General features: G+C 36.6%; 1 protein-coding gene across 1 annotated transcript; it reads right to left on the minus strand.

Annotated features, from left to right (window-relative positions):
• Window positions 1-544: 544 nt before the first annotated feature.
• On the minus strand, window positions 545-20,067 carry AKIRIN2 (akirin 2). The gene is made up of 5 exons (XM_019661708.1): window positions 19,254-20,067; window positions 4,932-5,075; window positions 2,615-2,764; window positions 1,552-1,623; window positions 545-1,318 (listed from the first exon to the last, which is right to left on the minus strand). Exons 1-5 carry the CDS (start codon window positions 19,486-19,488, stop codon window positions 1,308-1,310), a joined length of 612 nt encoding a protein of 203 aa, XP_019517253.1. The 5' UTR covers window positions 19,489-20,067; the 3' UTR covers window positions 545-1,307.
• Window positions 20,068-21,493: the final 1,426 nt, after the last annotated feature.

Here is a 21,493-nt window from a genome sequence, read left to right on the forward strand (position 1 = left end):
CGCAAACACTTACCGGGCACCATGAATTATCTGAGGAGCTTGTGAAAGCCCTATTTTGGCCTTGTTTTAAATAACTGGTAAAATATAATCACCAAAGTTAAAAAGGAAAAAAAATCATTTTTCTTTCTTCCACAAATTATATCAATTATAAATATGTATGTCCCAGTATATTTATGATTGGTTTAATTAGTGGAAATCTGCTAATAGAACTCAACAAAATAATTCATTGAAGCATTTTGTGCTTACTTCTGTAGTATTGGAAGGCTATGTTTGAAAAGCATGTATTGAAAGTGAGTTAAATGTGCTTTTATATAGCTATTGTCCTTTAAAAAACTTGGATTCTGCTGATAATATTTGAGGTAAAAATTCCACAGCTGTTAAAATTGATCAGTTATGTAACATTCTATTATGCAGTCAGTTTATAAGAGAAGCAATTTGGAATCAGACTCAGGTTTTGAAAACAGCACTCAAATCTTAGATTCGGTAAATGAAAAGATTGGTTTTTAAACCTCATCAAAAAATTTCACTGATTACTGGAAAATGCTCACACTTAAAACACTAGCTTTATTCAAATACTACCCATCTGTATATTAAAAAACAAGCAGGTTAGAAGTAAATGTTTTATTCTTCCAACTAAATTCCAGTACTACAAGGGCAGTAAAACAATGATACACTGGGGGGGGGGGGAAATGCGGCAATAAACATTTGTTAAAAAGACTGATAGAATAAATAAAAACTACCGAGAGAGAGAAAGAGAGAGAGAGAGACAGAGAGAAAGAGAAAATCATATAAACCCATTCTGAAGCCCCAAGAAGTCCTGGAATACAGAAATGCCCTCCTCCACTATTTCACAGGAAGCACTGTAGGCTATTTGCTTGATAATGTCCTGGGATTACATTCTAAATTATTAATAACTGGTTACATCGTGGTTGTAGTGCACAATTAAAATCACACTAACTTCATCTGAAGTGTCATTCTACAGTTTTATTTACACAACCAGTGAAGGGCATGTTCTTAGAATACCAGCTTTAATCCTTTTCAAACATATTAATATAAGAAGCCAAATTGTAATGATACAGCAAATGAGGCCACTGGTATTAATACAGGTGGCAAAGGTCCACATCCGGGTGGTACTGACATCAGGAAAATTTCCAAAACCAGTTGCTGCCTAAGAGTGGTTGCCACTGACGAAAGCTTGAAATAACCTGTATTCACAGGGGGGTATTGGCATTGCTGCATGTCATAATTGGGACCTCTTGCAACAACTCAACAAGGAACAAGGCAGCCCACAAATGCAGAAATGTGATTCATGAAACATCTAAAGGGGGAGAAAAGGAAAATTAGTGCAAAGTCCAGTTCAGAATTCAAACACATACCAGATCTTTATCCCCAATACTGTCCTAGGTATTTAAGTAACCAAAAATAAGCCTTAGTAAACTCTGCTGCCTATTTCCTCATTTTGTTTAATTTTCTTCTTGGGTATAAAGATAATTATATAGTAAATGTCTTCTTAAGACTGTCTTGTTTTCAGTTCATATATGCAATACTTACAACTAGCAGGCTGTTCTCCATATCGTCGCATTATTTGATCATGTGTAAACTTCACAAATGCATCATATTGTTCTATAAATAAAGGGTACATGTCAATTACATGACTTGCAAAATGCCCTCTCTAATAAATTAGAGCCAGATAAACTGAAAAATACAATATGTATAGTGAAACAATTCTAAGCTGGCACTTGTCACACACAAAACATCAGCAATAATAGCATATCAAATGGAAACCAACATTTTAGTCCAAAAAACCTTATAGGCTGTGTGGGGATTATTTCTTAACCTATTGAAAATAAAAGGCTTGGGGGGAAAAAGCTTATCTTTCTACTCTGAAAGTTTATTATAAGTGGTCTATGAATGGCAATTTATTGCAATGAGAGGAAATAAGATACCAAAAGCTAAAAAAAAAGACGATTCACCCAAAAACATCCACCTAAAACCTAATTAGATGCCACAGAAGATGTCATATAACTAAACAAATTCTCTTGCCTATATTAGCACCTTAACTCTTAAGAATCAAACAACTTAACAATATATTGATATCCAGTAAAATCTGTGCCATAAAATCTGGAGGGGGATTTTGATTAAGTTGCCATACATAACAAATTTTATTTACTGCAATTAAGTTACCAAATTTTACTAAAAAATTTTTTTGGATGAGACTGCAGCAGCTTGATACTCTATAATGATGTACACTGTGCCAGTTAGGTTATGTCAAGTTTCTAGACTTATGGCAAAGTTATCATAAAACAAAAATCCAAAAATCCAACCAAATTGAGTTAAACTGTCAAAGTCAAGTTTTAGCACAAGGTACATCAAAAGAAAAATCTAGTTCACTAATAATACTGCTGCTGATCTACATGACTACCAAATACTGTGTCTTGAGGTCACTAAAGGGCCTTGAGCTACAGAAACGTTTCCTTTCATGAACTGCAATTCTCTGGTTCTTAGAAAATATTGTACCAGTATAAAGTAATTTAAATGATGTGAAGTACGCATGGGAAATAAGGCATTTCTTATGGTGAGTTTCTGGAAGACTGTAGATAAACTCATCTCATACCTGCAAGTTTTGTGTTCAGTATTTCTTCATACTCTTCTCGAACTTTCTCTTCACGTTCTTTCAACAAACGTTCACAGATCATCCCGACCTGCCGTAGAGTGAATAAGGGCTGTTCTTTTTTTAATGGTGAGGATGTTTCAGACGAAGTCCCTGTGGATAACATGAACAGCAACAACAAAAAGCACCTGATTTAGAGCTATCATAGAAAGCGTCTTCTAACAGAAGAGGTTTCATTTGGATCTTTTGCTTGTGACTGGAGAAATATAGCAAGATGTATGCAATCAAATACAAGGGAAAAAGTCTGAAAGTGAGTGGAGAAAACTACAAAATACAAACAAAACAAAGTTTTTGTTTTTTAATTAGTGATAACTAGTTAGGAGACCCCTTTGTAAAAATAAATACTGAGAATATATTCCTAATCAGTATTTGATGGTTCAGAGTCCTTAGAGATTATTAATCTAACAGCCACTTGGCATTATATGTAATATAAAAGATTTCTTCAAAATTCATTCTTCTTCAAGTACTATACTTAAGGCAATCAATTTTCCAAAAACATCATTCCTCATTTCTTCAAACATCTGACATTAATCTTTTTGAGAACTCGGGATTATGATAACCATCCATTATAACACTGTTGCACACATTTTATGCACGTATAAATAACATGGATTTGCTAGCAATTGTTTGTCCTGCTCTGTGTATCTGTTTCTGGTGTAGCTCTAATTCCTCTTTTCACTTGCCCCTTCTAACCTGCACGGCTGGGACCAGTTATATACTTGTTAGAGCTGTGTCTATCACGAGAATAAAGTATACCAGAGCTTTATTTATACCAGCCAAAATAGTCCATAACTACTAAAGCTATCTTTGTTTACTTTGAAATTCTCAGCTTTGTTGAGGCTGCCAGTTAATTGATCTAAGAAATTGACTAATGAATAATAATCTTTCCTGCCGATATAATGTAGTCTACCCTCACCTCCCTTTACCACATTTCACCCCACATACCGTATTTTGCCGTGTGTAATGTGTACTTTTTTGCCCAAATTTGTGAGGGAAAATAAGGATGCGCATTATACATGGGTAGTACTAATTCTGTATCTATACAAATGTTTTTAATTCTTTTATTTATGATTTTGCGTTAAAAGTGTAACTCTAGAAATCAATAATGATATCCGTATGCAAAATAATACCCTAGAATATGATAATCGGTTTTGTTGCACTTACGACGATTTGTAATGACGAAGAGTTCTTGGCCTTCTATGATGCTTAAATATTGTAAATTTGTTACATGTACATAAAATTTCTTGTACCTTGTATCTGGTTTTTGTGTTCTGTAATTATGTTACATAAAATTTCTTGTACCATAGTATGTTAAAAAACAAATGCTAAAATTCCTTTATAATACAAATAACAAGTACCTAAATGTAAACAAATAAAAGTTTGAAATGAAAGATTTTTTCTCTGAAAGTTTGGGCCTAAAACATGGGTGCCCATTATACACAGGAGCGCATTATACACAGCAAAATATGGTATACCTGGCCTCCCAAATTGGCAGGAGTACTGTAGAATTTATTTTGAACAAGTTCATGTTTCCTCACCTAACTTTATTTCACTGTTTTATAGCCTTTGAATGTTTTTTTTTTTTTTTCTGCCAAGTTTTCCTATCCCTGCAGGTAACTACTGTCACAAGAAAAACTGTTTTGCTGAGAACCTGACTAAAGGTTAAGAGCCACTTTTGATGGTTCTTTTTCAGTAAGAAGCTTTACTTCCCCTTCACTTCAAGTAGCCCTCACTTTCCTGTCCTTTTTTAAAAGTGTATTTGCAAACTACTCCCTCCCACAAAAGGTAAGTAAAAACAACATACACTCAAAAGAATCCACTTTTAAGAATCCTAATAGGACAAGTGCATGAGGGTATATGTACAGGGACATTTTTGTAAATACTGTGAATCTAATGGTTAAATAATTAGGGAAATCCATATGTCATAGTATTCAGCTATGGCAAGGTACATGTATAACAGACAAGCACATGGTATATATACTGTTACTTTTTTTAATAGAAGCTGCATATCATAGCACTTACGGGAAAGTCCACTTAGGGGATTTTATATACAGGTGGTTGTCTTTGGGTAGTGTGAATCCAGACAGCGATTACTTATTTTGTGCCCTATTTTTAAGAGTTCATGCATTACTTGTATAAGTGTTTTTTTGTTTGTTTGTTTTTAAATCAAGGGGAGAAATAGGAGCGTGAATAACTAAAGGAATACCTTTTCCCATACTAAACAGTTCCTTTCACTTTCACTTATTTAGTTTATTATTACCTGGTGAAGCTGGTCCACTGAGGAGAAATGCATGTGGCTGTGCGTCAGAAGTACAACATGGATCCGTCTGTTGGAAACTAGCTTCTAAATGTCTTCTCTTCTGCATGCGTTTATATTCTTGTTTTATGTTGTACAGAATTTGTTCTAAGAAAAAAGTTAAAATTTGGCAAGATAAAAACTTTCAAATTTAAACAAAAAACGGTTGGGTTTCCAACAATTATTTAGGAGAACTAATCTACTGAAAATATTCTCTTCAAATATCCAGAAAACTGATGTTCTGGGAGGGATTAGTTTCAGCATTAACGAACGGGGGACACTCATTTAGAAACAGCGCATACACAACACCTGAAATTCAGCTATTCTACAATACCTTTCTTTTTGAGCACGGATTAGCAAAAAATAAAAGTTCTTTTCGCTCCATGTAAAGATAAGGGGAGTGTGAACTAAAACATATAACTTACTCAGATTCTTAAGAGTCCCAAACTCAAAGGTCATTTATTCATCACACACAGAACTATTCAACTAACAGGCTTTTCCTAGACCATAATGAGAAGTGGGGAGGACTACGTATATACAAGCATATGCCCGTGGGAAGTGACAGCAGGTCAACAAAATGACAGAATAGATGGGAACTAATGGTCATAACCATTAATATTAAGATAAACAGAACCTATGAATATTACAGCATTAACAGCAAAGTTTTGTTCTGCATCTTACGGGTAAAGATCCATGTAAAGTGATTGGTACTTTACAGGTACGCGGTAAGAACCACACCACCACAGAGCCGTTATCTTCAACCACAATCATGGACTTGGGTGAAATTATTATCGAGCAGTGTGATTTATTTTAGAAAGCGTTCTAATTCAAAATAGTTACCATTTAGCTTCTCCCGGAAATCCCTCCCTGAAGTTTCCTATGCCTCTCCAAACAGACTTTCTCACAACCACCACAGCTCCTAAATTAACAGGCTATCCATGTGAAACTGCAACAGGCCCTTGAGTAACATTTTGTTCAATGTCGTTTCCTTATAACAGTGATGAGATGCCACTTGTTTATATCAATTAGCCTATGGTAAAACTGGTTTCATTATAACGTCATTTCACGTAATGTGGCAGAACCTATCAATGACATGAAGTGAGGACTTACTGTACATCCCAAGAAATTAATCCCAATCCAAAGCAAAATTAAACAAAAATTAAAAGTTATGGTGGCAACTAACAGGCAATAAAATGATTCATAAATATAATGGAGTATAATTTTAGCAATTCTACAATGATGCATTAACTTAAAAATGAACTAAAAAACTCAACTGAAGGCTAAAGATTTATGTGAGAACAATCCTTTTTTAAAAATTGATACTGGTGGTTTTCTTAGGTATATACTTAATTCTCATGTCTCTTTTCTCACTTTATTTTGTTTCCCTAGCAAGAATTTAGGGCTTTTGAGAGAGACTCTAAGGTGACATCCTCAATCAGTCCCTTCAACATTTTAGATTATGCCATTTCATTATTTTAACTAGAAAAAAAAGGGGAAGAAAAATTGCAAAAGATATACCCAGTGAAGATTCCATTTATGTAAATATTGTGTATAAACAAACCTGTTTACATATACATGAGTGTGCAGCTTAAGCACAAAATCCCACATTGGAAGGATTGACTTTCAGGGTGGTTTTGTGAGGGATAATTCAGATATATTTAATATTTTTCAGAATGTTAACATTTGTTTATATTAAAGTTATTTTCAGTCTCTATTCATTTGAAATAGTTTATAATTTAAAAACAAAGTTACCAGTGTGACATAAAATGGCTGTCTATTGAACAATTAAGCTCCTTGATAGAAACAGATTTCCTAAGTTTCACAGAGGTGTCCACTAAAACTGGTGCAACATCCCATACCAACCAGGACAAGCTCACATATTCTTATTTTTTAATAAAAGAACTTTCAGTAACAATATTCTAAAAGGTTTCAAAGTAATGATGGTTTGATCTCTGATAAGACAGCAAGCTTCATCCATCACTTTCTGCTCCAAGCTACCATCATCCTGATCATTCAAAGCATCCTCAAGTTTATTCACAAACAGAAACTTCAAATACACTAGTAGAGTAAGCTGACTGTAGCTTCTGTATGACTTTATTCTTTGATCACCACCGCTGTTCTCAGATTACTTTAGTCTTCCTTTTGCTTCACAAAATCAACCAAAACACAACTAAGATGTACCAAAAAAATAGTTGTAACAAAGTTAATGTGTTCGTTTGATAGTCTCAAAAAAACATCTAGCTTAGCATTAAGACATGATTAAACTTTTAAAAATTTAGCTTTATAAACCTCCATACAATAGAGGCATCATAACAAGCTAAGGAATTGTAAGATGTAATTTACAAATGAATCTACCAATTTAAATGTATACTTCGATGAGTTCTGATAAGTGCATAGTCTTGAAACCACCATGGCCATAAGAACTTTATTACCCCAAAAAGCTCTCTCATGCTCCTATTCACCACCGCCACCACTAATCTATTGTCACTATAGTTTTGCCTCTTCTAAAATTTCATATAAATGGAATCATAGAGTGTAGACTTTTGTGTCTGACTTCTTTCACTCAGCAAAATGCTTTTGAGATTCATAATGATATCACATGAATCAGTAATTCCTTTTTATTAATGAGTATACCATTGTCCATTGTGTATGGAATACTCATTAACTCATCCCATAACTTATCCATTCTCCCTTTAATGGATTGTTTCCAATTTGGGGCTATTATGAATATTCAAATACAAGTCTATAGGTGACCAAATTTTCAATTCTCTTGGGTAAATACCCACAATTGGGACTCGATGGCCTGATTACATGGTAAGTGAATGACTTTACTTTAAATTGCCAAACCTCTTTCCAGAGTAATTATACGTTTGCATTCCCACCAGCAATGAATGTTCTAGCTGCTCCACGTCTTCGCCAGCACTTGGTATTCTCAGAGCTAAAGAATTTTGAATGCTATTGCCTGCACTGCTTTTTACATCTAATATGATGCAACTATGTCATCTAAGCCTCAATGCCTTCAAATGCTCTTAATACTGGAGATTCATGATCAACACTGTTATGCAGTGACTGGTCCAATTCAACTTGACCAAGATCTCAGCAGCACAAGTAGCAAACAGCTAACGAAGCCTCAAGCTCAATGTATCTCAGTTCAAAGGTATATAAGCAATTTTGAAGCTGGTAACTCAAGAAATTTCCCCAGATTCAATTCAATACCGTAACTTACATTTTAAGCTCCACCTAGATATTTGCCTAAGTTGATTCCATACCAGCTAGATAAAGGCCTTCCAGTCATCTACCAAGTACCTATATTCCCTTAGTCTTAAACTACTTGAATCTAGCCATCTCTTATCAAACTAGCAAGTAACATTTTATTCCAAATATATGTAACATCTCACATTGTATTACCTACACAATTTATGGTGCATTAGAGAAAAAGTCAGCTTCATTTACATGATCAGTTGCACATTTCAGTTTTAATCATGCAGCCTTCGTACTTATGAAGCACAGACTCAAATTTGCAGCACATCACTTAGAGCAAAATATGTGGTTATCTTCATGACAATTTACACCACAAATGGTTGTATATATCCCATTTCAAAATCCTAAAAACTACATCACTCTTTTACCACAGAATATGCTAAGACTTTTTTCCACTGTACTATGCTAAGTGAAAGTGATTACTAGCAAGTTCTATGACTAATGGCATTTTCATTCCCAAATCTAGTAAATGCCACTGAGATTGTGAATAAAACTCTTCTCCTTTAACAGGCAGGTAGGGGATTATCAATGAGCCAGCACTTACTCCTTTGGGATATTAAAACAAACAACCAAATATCTAGGTAAATGTGAAAAGAAAAAGCCTGGCTTGAAGCAATAGTAAGCCTACTTCCAAACTGCTTTACTCTTCCTAGTTGCCACTGATTACTTAAGAAAGCCTGGATACAATGAATAAGATCAACAATATAAACAGGAGAATGCAACTGACAGGATAAAAACAACTGAGTTGATGAAGGTAAGAAAAATAGCATTAAGACAGCACTGAGTGCAAAAGGAGGAATATGGATTTAGAAGAAACTAAAAATATGTTTAAAGGAGAACCACAAAATTGGGATGGGGAGGAACTAAGTATCTTTTTTTCTAGAGTCCATAAAATGTCTAAAAATCTGTGATATGTGACACTAAACTTTTGGCTCATACCTGTGCAGACTTACTGTTTTCCTACTGACGTCATTAGTAGACCAAACATTGTTTCATTTACAATTTTAATTTTGGATGTAGTATAACACCCTTTTTTTCATCTTATATGCTAAGTTTTCTATGGCATATCATTTTGAAAAAAAAAATGAAAGTTCATTTAGACAAACAATGGAATTAAAATCTTCAAAGTCAGTTCTAGGCAGGAACACAAATAAAATGGAAAACCTATACACAAGTAGAGAAAACCTGCAGTAGCCATTAAAACCTAAAACTAACAAAATATTCCAAGTAAGACCAAATCTAGAGCTCTGAACTACATACTTGACATTTCCATGGCTACTTTATAAATTAAAATACACAATTAAGAGTTGCTATGGAGACCAACCTCTGTAAATAGACTATTTTCCCATAATCATCTGCTCAGAAACTAACATTTCTTATGTTCGTTCTCCTTGAAGGAACCTTAAGGACAATGTTCTTATCTAGCCATGAGCTATCTAAGTAAAAAGCACGTGCTTTAAAATTACTGCTATGTCCAAGGGACCTTAAACCAAACTTGAACATGATTCTGAAGTTATATCTACAGTTTTAACTTCTATTTGGATTAACAGAATCCTAATAAGCATTATATAGCTGGACACAATTATATAAACATTAGGGTATTATCTACAGTACTTTAAAAGCAACTGGCTTAGATTCTAAATTTACATTATATAGTATTTTACTGTGTAAGAAGCATTCATTTATCTCCTACAAGAGTAAGAAAAACTATAATCACTATAGGTCAAATTCTATTATTTCACTGGTACTATAATAGCCAATGGTTATTTATTTGAAACACATGACCCAATTTGTTAAAATCCTGCAGGTCTAAGTACAAATTTTACAGATTAGCTGCACAATGGGAGTCACTAATGCAGAGTCCAACAACACTCAATCAGATGTCTCCTCCCTGACATCCAGTAAGTTTCATACCTCCATTTTATATTACACTAGATTCTAAAGGGATATGTTAAACACTGTTGCTTTTGCTGTTTAGCTTTGTACTATCTGGCAAGTATCTTCTCAAATCACTTCCAAGCTACAAAAATACAGAATAAGAAGAACCAAAAAAACAGTCAATTGGGAAGAGAAGGGGGAAACTGAACCATCCAAAACCCAAAACATGCATATTATAGAAAACATCTGGTGCCAAGGCAAGATGTTTAGCCTTGGACTTCATGGTTAAATTCCAATTAACCATGGCCATGAAGACAAGGTATAGTTAGGAAGGACAAAGAGCGGACTCCCTGAGGAGGACCCTAGGGCAGTTCAATCAAGCTGAAGAACAAGACTGTCTTCTATAGGAACTTATTAGGATACACAAAACATCTACCACCACCACCAGGACCATCCCACCACCCTCACAGCATACTGATGATTCACAGGCTAAGACATGTTTGGCTTGAATACTCTCTCTTTACAAACAAGTGTGAATTTGTGGCCAACATTTAAAGTTGGGTAATTTTACATTGAATGTAAGGTTTTGGGCTGTTGTGGGTGGGAACTGAATATGATAAAATTCAGCTTAAGAGTGAGTGGCTTCTACCTTTTGGGCCTAAGTTCTCAAGTGCTTTTAAACTTCAAATGCACATGTGAATCATCTGGGGATTTTTATTTTTATTTAATGAAGGCTGAGAGACAGAGCTTCAGACTGCATTTTTAATGATTTTCCAGGTAACAATAGCAAGATTGTAATTCATTGGTTCCCATCTAATTTACTTCACTCATTTATATTACTTGCCTGGAACTATGGGCATTTAAGTTTCTATGCCCTGCTTAAAATAGTAACTCCTCTACTATGGCAATTAAAAAGAAAAGTGCTTGGTTTACTTATTATTGGACATACCAGAAAATGGAGGGGAGGAGAAGCAGTAACAGCAGAGATTATTACAAGTACAAAAATATTAGTTCATTTTCCACCCTCATTTGCGTGGCTATTGTAGTTCTGTGGTAGACATACTCCTCCCTAGCAAGAGTATAGTCTGTAAATCAATTTAAATTTGACCTACTTCAGGAGACTCATTACATGACATTAACATAGACATATTCATTTTTCCTAACATGAAATTCAAATTCCTTATGTAATTGATGCATTTTTTTTTAATATGTCTGCTTTAAAAAAACAATTAAGACTACCTTTCACACCAGAAGGCACTGATTGGGAGCCCACAGACATCTTTTGTTTATCCCGTACATTTTGTAAATTAGTTGTGGATATTTAAAAGTCAACAGATTTCACAAAAATTGTGGCTACTGCGCTGGAGGGAGGGCTACTGGGAAGATCTGACAATAAAAGGTCCAAACTCCCCATGGCCTGAACTGAAAGGAGTGGTCTGAATTAAAGATATACATCAGAGAGTCATCTGTGAGGGGAAACTGAAGTCAGAAACATGCAAGCGATTGCTCGGAGAGGCTATTAAGCTAGACAGAAGTTGAGCTGAACCTAGAGTTAAGGATCTCCTAAGTTTAATAGTCAGATGAAGACAGAAAGCAGCCAGTAAATGAAGTGTTGTCACAGAAGGGGAAAAACAGTATTTCAAAAAGGGAGTGGGTTATCAGTGTGCTGTAAGAAAGGTGAAACAAGTTGAGGATTCACTGTATGCTATAGAAGTCATTGGTGGCTAGACAAGAGGCTTAACATAAATACAGTAGGAGTGAGTGGAGAACCCAAGAAATGGAAGCAAACAGACCGTTTGAAAGCTCTTTGACTTTGGTTTTGAAGTTGAGGAATCTGGATGTCTGCTGGAGGAAAATGAGGATGTTTTACTTCATAATGGAAGGCTTGACAATATTTAAAAACAAAAGCAAAGGTCTGTCTGAGAGAGAAAAATAGTCAAGAGGATAACGTTCCTTTGGAGCGACGTGGAATCCTTCCCCTCCCTGTGTAAAGTGCTTTAATTACCTCATTTAATCTTCCTCAATACTATAAAAACAAGTAGGCACAAATGTTGGCAGTGTTTGGTGCTGGGAAAAATGAAGAAGCTGCCATTTGATGGCTTCTATTTTGAAGTAGAAGGCAAGGTTATTCACTGAAATGACAGGATTGCTGGACAGTGTAAAAAGTTAAATTTGAGGTTGCCCTATTGTGACAGTCTTCAGTACTCAGGGACAGGAAAGCTCAATCTTCACAACAACCCTAGGCGGGCAATACTCCATCACCAAGGGTGTAATTTTATAGAGGAGGAAAATGAAACTTTGCTTCAATGTCTTCTGAAATGTCACACAGCTGGATTATGGCAGAGCCAACCTTGCTCTCAGGGTCTAAACTCTCAATATATACTCCCCTCTCAGGTATTGTAGTACTACACCTAGCCAGTATTCCACAGGTACCTAAAGTTATAATAAATCGCAATGAGGAAAGCTAATTTTTAAAAAACAGGATGCCAGTTAGAAAAGATGAATTACTACCATGTGTTATTGATACTTCATACTCTGAAACTTCAAACTCTATGACTGTTAAGGAGGTAGAAACCAAAACGGAGCATAATTCTCATTTACCTAGAGCCTTAAAAGTATTATCACTGGCTATAACAGAATAATTAAAAAATCTTCACATTACATTCAGATATTTACATAAGGGACGCTTCAAGAGTCTCTAAATTGCCTCCTCATAGGATAGGCATCTATATCTAACCAGAATGTTTTATGGGTGTTTTGAAAGTGAGGAAGTATTCTAAATTGGTAGATCAGCCTTGCCACATAGGACTGATTACAATGTCAGCCTCTGATAATGTACTATTTTCACCTTGGGCCATTGATGGATTGTTACAGTGAGGATTGGGTTCCCCTGTTCTGTCATAGCAACCTAAAACCTCCTGTACTTTAAACCAATTATATCACTTAGAAAAGTTTTTCTTCCAGAGAGTTATATTTTAGTATTAGGAACAAGGCAATCCTCTGTACGAAAAAGCAAACTTTAGGGGGACAGTGAAGTTCTAAAAATTGGTCTCCCGCAATCTTTCAAATTCCACTCTATATTCTATTCTTCAATTGCTAGATCACTGCCACAATACTTAAAAAAAAAAAGGAAAAAAAGGAAAAAAAGGAAATCAACTCTCCCAGGTTCCTGCCTCCCACCTTTCCCTTTAGTCTGATTTTTAGAGGGAGTTTTCTAAGAATTAACATTAATGAAAATGAATCATAACTAAAGTTAGAATACACATCATAGACTGAAACAATTTCAGAAACAGCCAATAAACAAACAAGGTTCAACACTCGCCTAAAAAGAATCTTTTTCTTGAAGTTTTCAAAAGTAGTAAATGTATACTTTAATCAGTAACCCAATCTCAATATTTAAGCTGCCAAACGTGAAATAATGCTAATGTGGATAAATGTTCACACGGGATTAAAACAGGTATGTTGATAAAGCATAAAGATTATAGTACTTTTATTAAAGTTTAGCTAGCTAATAAAGTATTAGCAGTGGCGGCTCTATCAGTCTCTCAAAAGTCTTTTTGTCTTTCCTTTGCCTAACCAGCACAGTGTATGCAACTCAAATGAGGTTCATAAAAGCTAAAGTGACTTCTAGAGTAAGTAGATTTTTAAAATAATGTTGAGAAAAACCAAGTACTTGCATAGACCTAGAAATAAAAAATTAAGTCAAATCCAAACATTGTATTAATGGAAAGATTACAACTTTAATAAAATCAAAATGTTGCCAAGCACTAGTACATTTCAATTTCAGGACGATCTGACATATGACACCTGTGACAGACAAAAACTTATGACTTACGATTTTTAAAGGGAGGAATAAATTAAGTTATACTCCAAGACAAACTACAATGAGCTGTTTTTCTAATACTGGAATGTTGAAAACCATTACCACCACCCAAAAAAGCCTGTCATCTCAAGCAAGACTACACAATCTGGCACACTGCAAAATTCTGATCAAAAGGCCCAAAATAAATATCAAAGCTGACAACTTGATACACACAAAAATTTTAATTTACCTTCAAGAATTATCTCCCTACTCAGTATAGCTGCAACATCTTATCACATGAGAAATTTGCTGTACATTACAATTCATTCTTTTAGAAACAAAAGATCAGAACTTCATAATATAAAATATTGTCTCCTAAAAGTCTTTAAAAACATGTTTCTTCAAATGAGCAAATCTCTGAAAATGGTAAAATCCTTGTAAATAGGGCTATTTCAAATATTATAATGCACATAATCTATGTTTACCATCATTGCCCAGAAAGATCAGGGAACACTGAGAAGTATACTTCAAGAGCCTTACGAAAAGCATTGTTCAAAGCCTTAAACTAATTGCTGTATTTATTATCACCACCTATATTTGCCTGAGTCACAATTAAAAAAAAATACATCATCACAAAAAAAGTCTTTAAAAGTTGGTAGAGCTGAGGGATAGAACTGAAATGACATGTTTTCAAAAACTTCAGCGTCTCTGAGAACCTTGGGAAATGCCAAGGCTTGATTAACTCACAAATACAATAAACATTTTAAAACTTTATTTGTGATAAGGCTTTAAAAAAATAAGAGAGAAGGTATGGTAGATAAGAATAACTTTGGAGTTACTTTCAAACTACAAAGACTCATGAACCACCCTACCCCCTCAAAAGCCATGGGGCATTCCTGTTAATCTTTTTGCTACAAGACTGCTGCTGATAGATCACATTTCTCAGGTGTGTTTAGAAGTTGAGAAATACTGGTAAACTGAGTTCCAGACTCCCTACACTCAGCAATAATATTAAAGATAAATCTCTTGAACTAAATTCATTTGTGAAGACCTCTTCTGCAGATGCCAGACTGGTTCATATAGGCGTGAACAAGTGTTTCACCTTTCATACTTTTTTGAAACAACAAGAAATTCACCATATTTTCAAGTATTCATAAAGAACATACTGTGAGTCAACAGGACTAGTACAGTGTTAACACCAAGACAGCAGGGATCATAGGTTGCTGGTAAATTTGGTCACTGGTACTTGAAAAGACCCACCCCCAACACCATTATCTAGGTTCATGAACCAGCTATCAAAGAGGTCCAAACTTAACCCATGCTATTATTCTGAAGGATTATCAAGTTTCTTTTCAAATAGGAAAAATATGCAAAACTTGGCCCTTCCATTGAATCTCTTTGTCTCAACCTTTCAAAAAAGCATTACTATCACTGTGTCTTCCTGGGTCTTTTTAAATAAACACTTAGGAAAGACCTACCTCAGTAATACACAGTATATTCTTTTTCCTATAAAGCCATTCGAGGACTGAAGACACCTGTTATTCTCCTTCACATCTCAGATTATGTCTCTGTGGCAACAATGGTAGCGAGTACCATCTACACCTAAAGGAGGACTACCTTCTCTCTGATCTAGCCATGTTTACCTGATGTGTTTCTGTGCTCAAGTCAGGTTTTATTTTTCTACTTTCAAAACAAAATAACTAACAATGAATACAACTGGACTCTGCTTTTAATGGCCATAAACTTACAGGATTCTTAAATGCATAATTCATAGAACCATAAAATAACTGAAGCTACATACATAGTCCTAAATATCAGGTTTAAAATCCTAAGTACAAAGACAGTTTATTTGCCAAATCCACCGAGAAACTAGAAGCAACTTAACAGCTGTCTAAATAACCACAAAAATATTAAGAACACTTCTGGCTCAATATAAATGACATCTGAAGTGAAATGCTGCCTTCTCCAACAGAATCTCATTTGTTTGCCTAGAACCATTTATACTTCATTTAAGCCAGCTGGTGTCTCTGTTTGCAGGCATGCATCAATGTCTACTGAACAATCTAAGTTCCTGTAAACCCTTTCCCATTCACAAGCTGCAATTTCCATTTTTAATGGCAAGTTTCCAGCAAATATAATGAGTTCCTACAATGGAATTTAACTCTTCATCCAAAACCCAATTCCTATGGTGGACTATATAGCACTGGTAACAAGACACAATGTGTACAAAAGTACCAAACTCTCAAACAGGGAAGGCATCCACAGAAGTGGATCCACATTCACCATTCATTCACTCACTTACTACATAATTATGAAAAACATGTGCTGGATTTAACTGACAGTCTCTTGTAATGCTGCATAAAATTTTGGTTTTATTAAAATAATTTTGTTCTTCAGAATGATGATCTTTTGGCTAATGGTAATATTCTGAGATGTTTCAAAAACAAATTGAGAAGGATAAAAACCTTTTAATCTGTTTTCAACTAACTTACCAGAATGAGTGCTGACACAGCTGCTTCGAGGCATTCATTTCTCCAACCATAGTCAATGCTCCCCCCTCCACCCCCCCTACACACCTCCACTCATCATTCACTTTCCCTTTTTCTTTTCCACATCCATGGGTATTATAAACTGCTGACACCAGGGATAGGCAAACTTTTTCTGTAAAAGACCAGTCAATAAATATTTGAGCTTTGAGAAATTTTCTGTCACAACTACTCAACTCTGTTGTTGTAGCCTGCAATAGACAACACTTAAAAAAATAAAATAAAATAAAAAAGAATGGGTATGGCTGAGTCCCAACAAAACTTTATTTGCCAACCCTTTTCTTTTTCCTGGTAAAAAGTTGCAACAATTTAAAAAAATATTGATTCAAATAAGAGGCATCAAGTCAAACTTTGGAATCACCTTCCTGGGATGACTAAAATAAACTAGGGTCTAAAATAAACTAGGGTCTAAAACAGATGTCTACGTTCCTGAATCTACTAGTTAAGCCATAACATGGCTTCGTCTACACATCAGAAGACACTATATAAGTATCCAGAGAAGAACAATGATAATAATAATAAATTATATACACGCTCTGAAAAATATTTTAATTCAGGACTCTAGTTCTAAATTGTTTAAATTACATTTGAACTCACAGAAATGAAAGGAAAACAAAAGAGTTTCCGCAGTTCCAATCTCAATTTGGTAAGTCACTTTCCATTTACAACCCTGGATACTTATTTTAGCTAAGGATATAAGGTAATCACTTTTGTAAAGTTTAAGAATAACCACTGTTTAAACATGAATCTAAAAATTAGGTGACTGGAAAAATTATTTTCAAGCTTAGTGACATGAAAACTGGGAAGCTCTCTGATAACCTGCACAACACTGCAGCTCCCATTATGACATTATAACAAAAACCGTAGGAAGCATGCCCAAAAGTGGCTGTGTAAACACAATGTCAAATTACATGTAAAATGTCATTCAAAATTAGTTTAAAAAGGAAATTTTAGCAATTCAAAACTTTTAACAATTTTAGCTTTTCAAGTAAACTTTTCATGTTAATATTCAAATTAGTTTTAAGAGCTAAATAACTTTTAACAAATTCAATAAAAATCAATAATGGTGTGATTTTAAGAGTTCAGGATATATCAAACTTCCCAGAACAGATGTCAAAAACTCTCTGAAGAACAGACACAGCAATAATTTGAAAAATGTGAATTTGAATCAGTAGGCTTAAACAATTCTTTTACTACCCGCTTAACTGAAATTTGAGACAATGTGAAGTCAATTGCATTAGCCAATGCTACAAATATATCAATGAAATGACAAATCTGCAAAGGATTACAATTCTTTCTGAATAAATTCCCTTTAAAGTGAGGACAAACGTTATAACCTCTGGCAGGGTTACCATATATGCTCAAGTCTATTTTAGCATTGAGATATACTTTAACTCCCAAACCTAACACTGTATTAATTCACACGGTGGACTGAAATTTATTGCTGGTTAGCTCGAGCTATTTTTAAGTGTCCTAATTAGTTAAGTACAGATTCCATGGTATCATTTCAATTTTCAATGATACCATTTTACTAAAACGACAGACTCGATACAACTTTATCATAGTATATCCTTAACTTAGATCAAATATTTAATAGAAAAGAAAGGTAGTCCCATATATTTGGGGAAGGATACTTAAAAATTTCACCTGAAAAAGTCATAAAACTAAATTAAGTCAATTCCAAATAGAAGTTACCAAATAGAGTGGTATATATTGCCCAGATTTTTTTTTTAAGCTAGGGATAACAAAACATCTAAATCAAGCTATGAAAAGGCTTTGTCTACAGGTCATATTATTACCAAAGGCTCACACACAAAGGAAACAGATTTATCTATCCTACCAGTCCACAAAAGCCTATCCTAAGATTGTGCCAGGGGCACACAAGGATTTTCAAAGTACATACGCTGGGCATACACATGCAGTACAAAGCAGCCAAAAGGTATTTCCCCATAGTCACTTTTAGAAAATGTTTCAAGAGGAAAAGCAAAAATAGTCTGAAGTCCCTTGGAATCTTGGGTTAATTTCTTTATTATTCTCAAGGCCTAGGCTTTCTCCCAACATACTTTGTTGGGCAGAAATAAAGCACTTCCAACTAAAAGTAACTGCTCAACCCCAATTTTCAACAGAATTTGCTTTTCGTTAAAAGTTCAAGTTTCTCAAGGTCCAGACGTATAGCGTGATCGTATTACAGGACTCGGGAAGAGCATTTTCTTTGTTGTTGACCCTGCTAGGGAAACAGGTCTTGACTCAGCCAAAGTGGCGTTCTTGTGGGTGATTAATGACAGGCCTAGATCTCGCCCCAGTGACATCCATCCACACCCCCCACCCCCCTCTGTACTAAAATCAGCCATGTCTGAACTGGAGGAGGGGCTGCCGCCTCGCCTCAAACCACCCTCCCAGAGTTAATAGCTGCAACCAATCGATTCGGGAGACAGACATCGATATTCGAGTGAAATGTGACCCTTCTCTCGCCTAAATTTATGAATAATATCGCCCTCTCTGATCATTTCCGCTGGGGCTCTCCCGACTACGGAAACACTCAATTCCAGTCATTCGGCGGCCCAAAGAAAAGGATCGTCCTCTTCCCCACAGTACCCGGCAAGGCACAGCCCCTACCCACCCCACCTCCCGACCCCCGCCTCCTTCACATCAAGACATTTCTATTGTGTCTCCGAGGCTGGAGGAGCTACTTTGCTAACAACAGGGACGGGTCCGGCACCCCCACCCTTGCGGCCGCATCCGGCGCCCCGAAACCCCCGTTCTTTCGCCCACCCCCGAGGCCGCGGGGCCGAGTCCCACCTGTGGTGAGGCGGGAGGAGACGTCGCCGAAGGGTGACGGCTCCATTCGGAGATACTTCTGCGGTGAGGCGGCGGCGGCCGAGAAGGAGGCGGCGGTGGCCGCGGCCGCGGCCGACGGGGAGGAGGCGGCCGAGGTGGGCGCCGACAATGGCGCACATCGTCTCCGCTTCGGGGACGCCGGGCTCAGAAGCGGGTCGAAATCCAGAGTCCTTTTCAGAGTGGCTCCGCACGCCATGGCCGGGGCAGAGCTGAGGTGCCGGGCTCGGGTGGGGTCGGGAGGGAAGGACGAGGGAAAGGGGGAGAGCGGGGACTCGAGGAGAGCCTAACCGACGGGCTCAAGAGCAGAAAGGCGAGTGGCGGAGCGCCGGTGAGGAGAGGAGAGCCGCCTCCGCTGCCTCCGCGGCAGGGGCAGTGGCCCGGGCCGGTGCGGGCGTGAGCGGGAGGGGCGGTGTCAGCAGCTCACGCCAGCCGCATCGGGGGGGCTCTTCCGCCTCCTTAGGCGCGGATCCCCCCGGGAGAAGCTCCGGCCGCCCCCGCCGTCCGTTCGAGCTTTGCGCCGTGCCTGAGGCGCCCCTGCGCTGAGACCGGCACCCTTCGAAGTCGATACCAGCCCTGTGAGGTGTGAGGCTGGAACGCGACTCCCAAATCAGTCGAGTAGAGTACGAAGCTTGAGGGCGGCGGTCGATGAGGAGAGATTGTAAGGCGGCAGCGGCGTCAGGAGCTCAAGCGAACACGTCCAGTCACTTCCCCCTCCACCGCACCACTCTTCCACCCGCCGCCGGCCCCAATATGGCGTCAATAACAACGCCGCCGATTCAAATCCTGCGGCGTCAGAGCGCGTGCGCATACGGGTGGACAACCCGCCCCCAAGCGTGCATTCTGGGAGTTGTAGGTTTTCACTGTGGAGAGGAATCCGCGTGAAAAGCGGTTAGGAAAGAGTCACGGAAACTACGACTCCCGTCATTCAAGACGTGAGATTCCGAGTTCCGGGTTGGAATTTAAATCCCCCTACACGGGTTGAGTGTAAAAGGAACTAAGCAAAAGAGAAAAAAAGAAAAGGGTATGAGAGTGGTAAAGAGGAAAGCAAGGGAACCGGTAGGGTGGGGAAAGCAGGCTTAAAAGACCTTTAAAATTGAGGACATAGTTGTTCTGATACCGCTCCCACAGTGATTTAACAACCGGGAAACAGGAAACTAAGTCAACCTAACAGTGCAAGACAGATTAATTTCCGTAATACGAGTGCCAAAAACAAAACCTGTCACATCGAGGGGCTAGGAAATAATAATATTGATTATGGAACCTACTTAAAACTGCTTGAGAGAACAACAGTAATAGTATCAGATGACAGGATCCTTGATTGAATTCGAAGCTTTGACCTTCCCACGTAGCTGCTTGTATCCATTTAGTAATTCTGCAAAGCCAGCTTTACCCCGTAAATAAATAGGATTTGAACGACGTACAAAACCAAATTGTTTTGATTTGAATAAAAAGCGAGTGATATCAGAAATTGTATTATCTCTGTTGAATATTGGTGTATACCTTGTGAACAATAAAAATTAAATCAACAGACATAATGAAATTAGGGAGTAGATATTGGACCCATTTTGTAAGCAGAGAACATTTTTTCCTAAAAATTGTACTTTTAACCAGGTACCTAAAATAAGAATCAAATACAGCATTAGTAAAAAAATGATTTATGTAATAAGCTGTCACCAGTCCAATACAAAACTGTCTATGTAAAAGCCATATTATCAAATATCATCATTATCAAATGACCATTTATATCAAATACTGGCTTCAATGCTTATTTGTTCCTGTCATTTATTCAGTAACTAAATAATTTTTTAACGGTTTTGCTTATTATTCTTTACACTATTTTTAGAGAGTAGTTCAACACTTTTTATTCTTGTTTTATAGAATTGTTCACCACCTCAAAGATCATCAGTTCTGATCACAATGTTTGTGTCAATAACTAAGCTGTACTAATTCTAAGATATTATACTGTTTAGAAAATACCTTTTGAAAAGCATCAATATTTAATGAAACAGCAGCTTAACTAAGACACTTAATAGGTAAATTTTTACTAAATTCTAAACATTCCATGAAATCTATGATAAGGTGAAATTAGCAGAATGTATATATTTTTATGTAAATGAATAGGAAGGATAGGTTAACCCATGGAAAAGAAGTAGTAAAACATTTATGTGCCTGGTAAGTATTTTCTGAAATTAAGATTTCAC

This window comes from Hipposideros armiger, unplaced genomic scaffold (assembly GCF_001890085.2).
Source record: "Hipposideros armiger isolate ML-2016 unplaced genomic scaffold, ASM189008v1 scaffold_358, whole genome shotgun sequence".
NCBI lineage: Eukaryota > Metazoa > Chordata > Mammalia > Chiroptera > Hipposideridae > Hipposideros > Hipposideros armiger.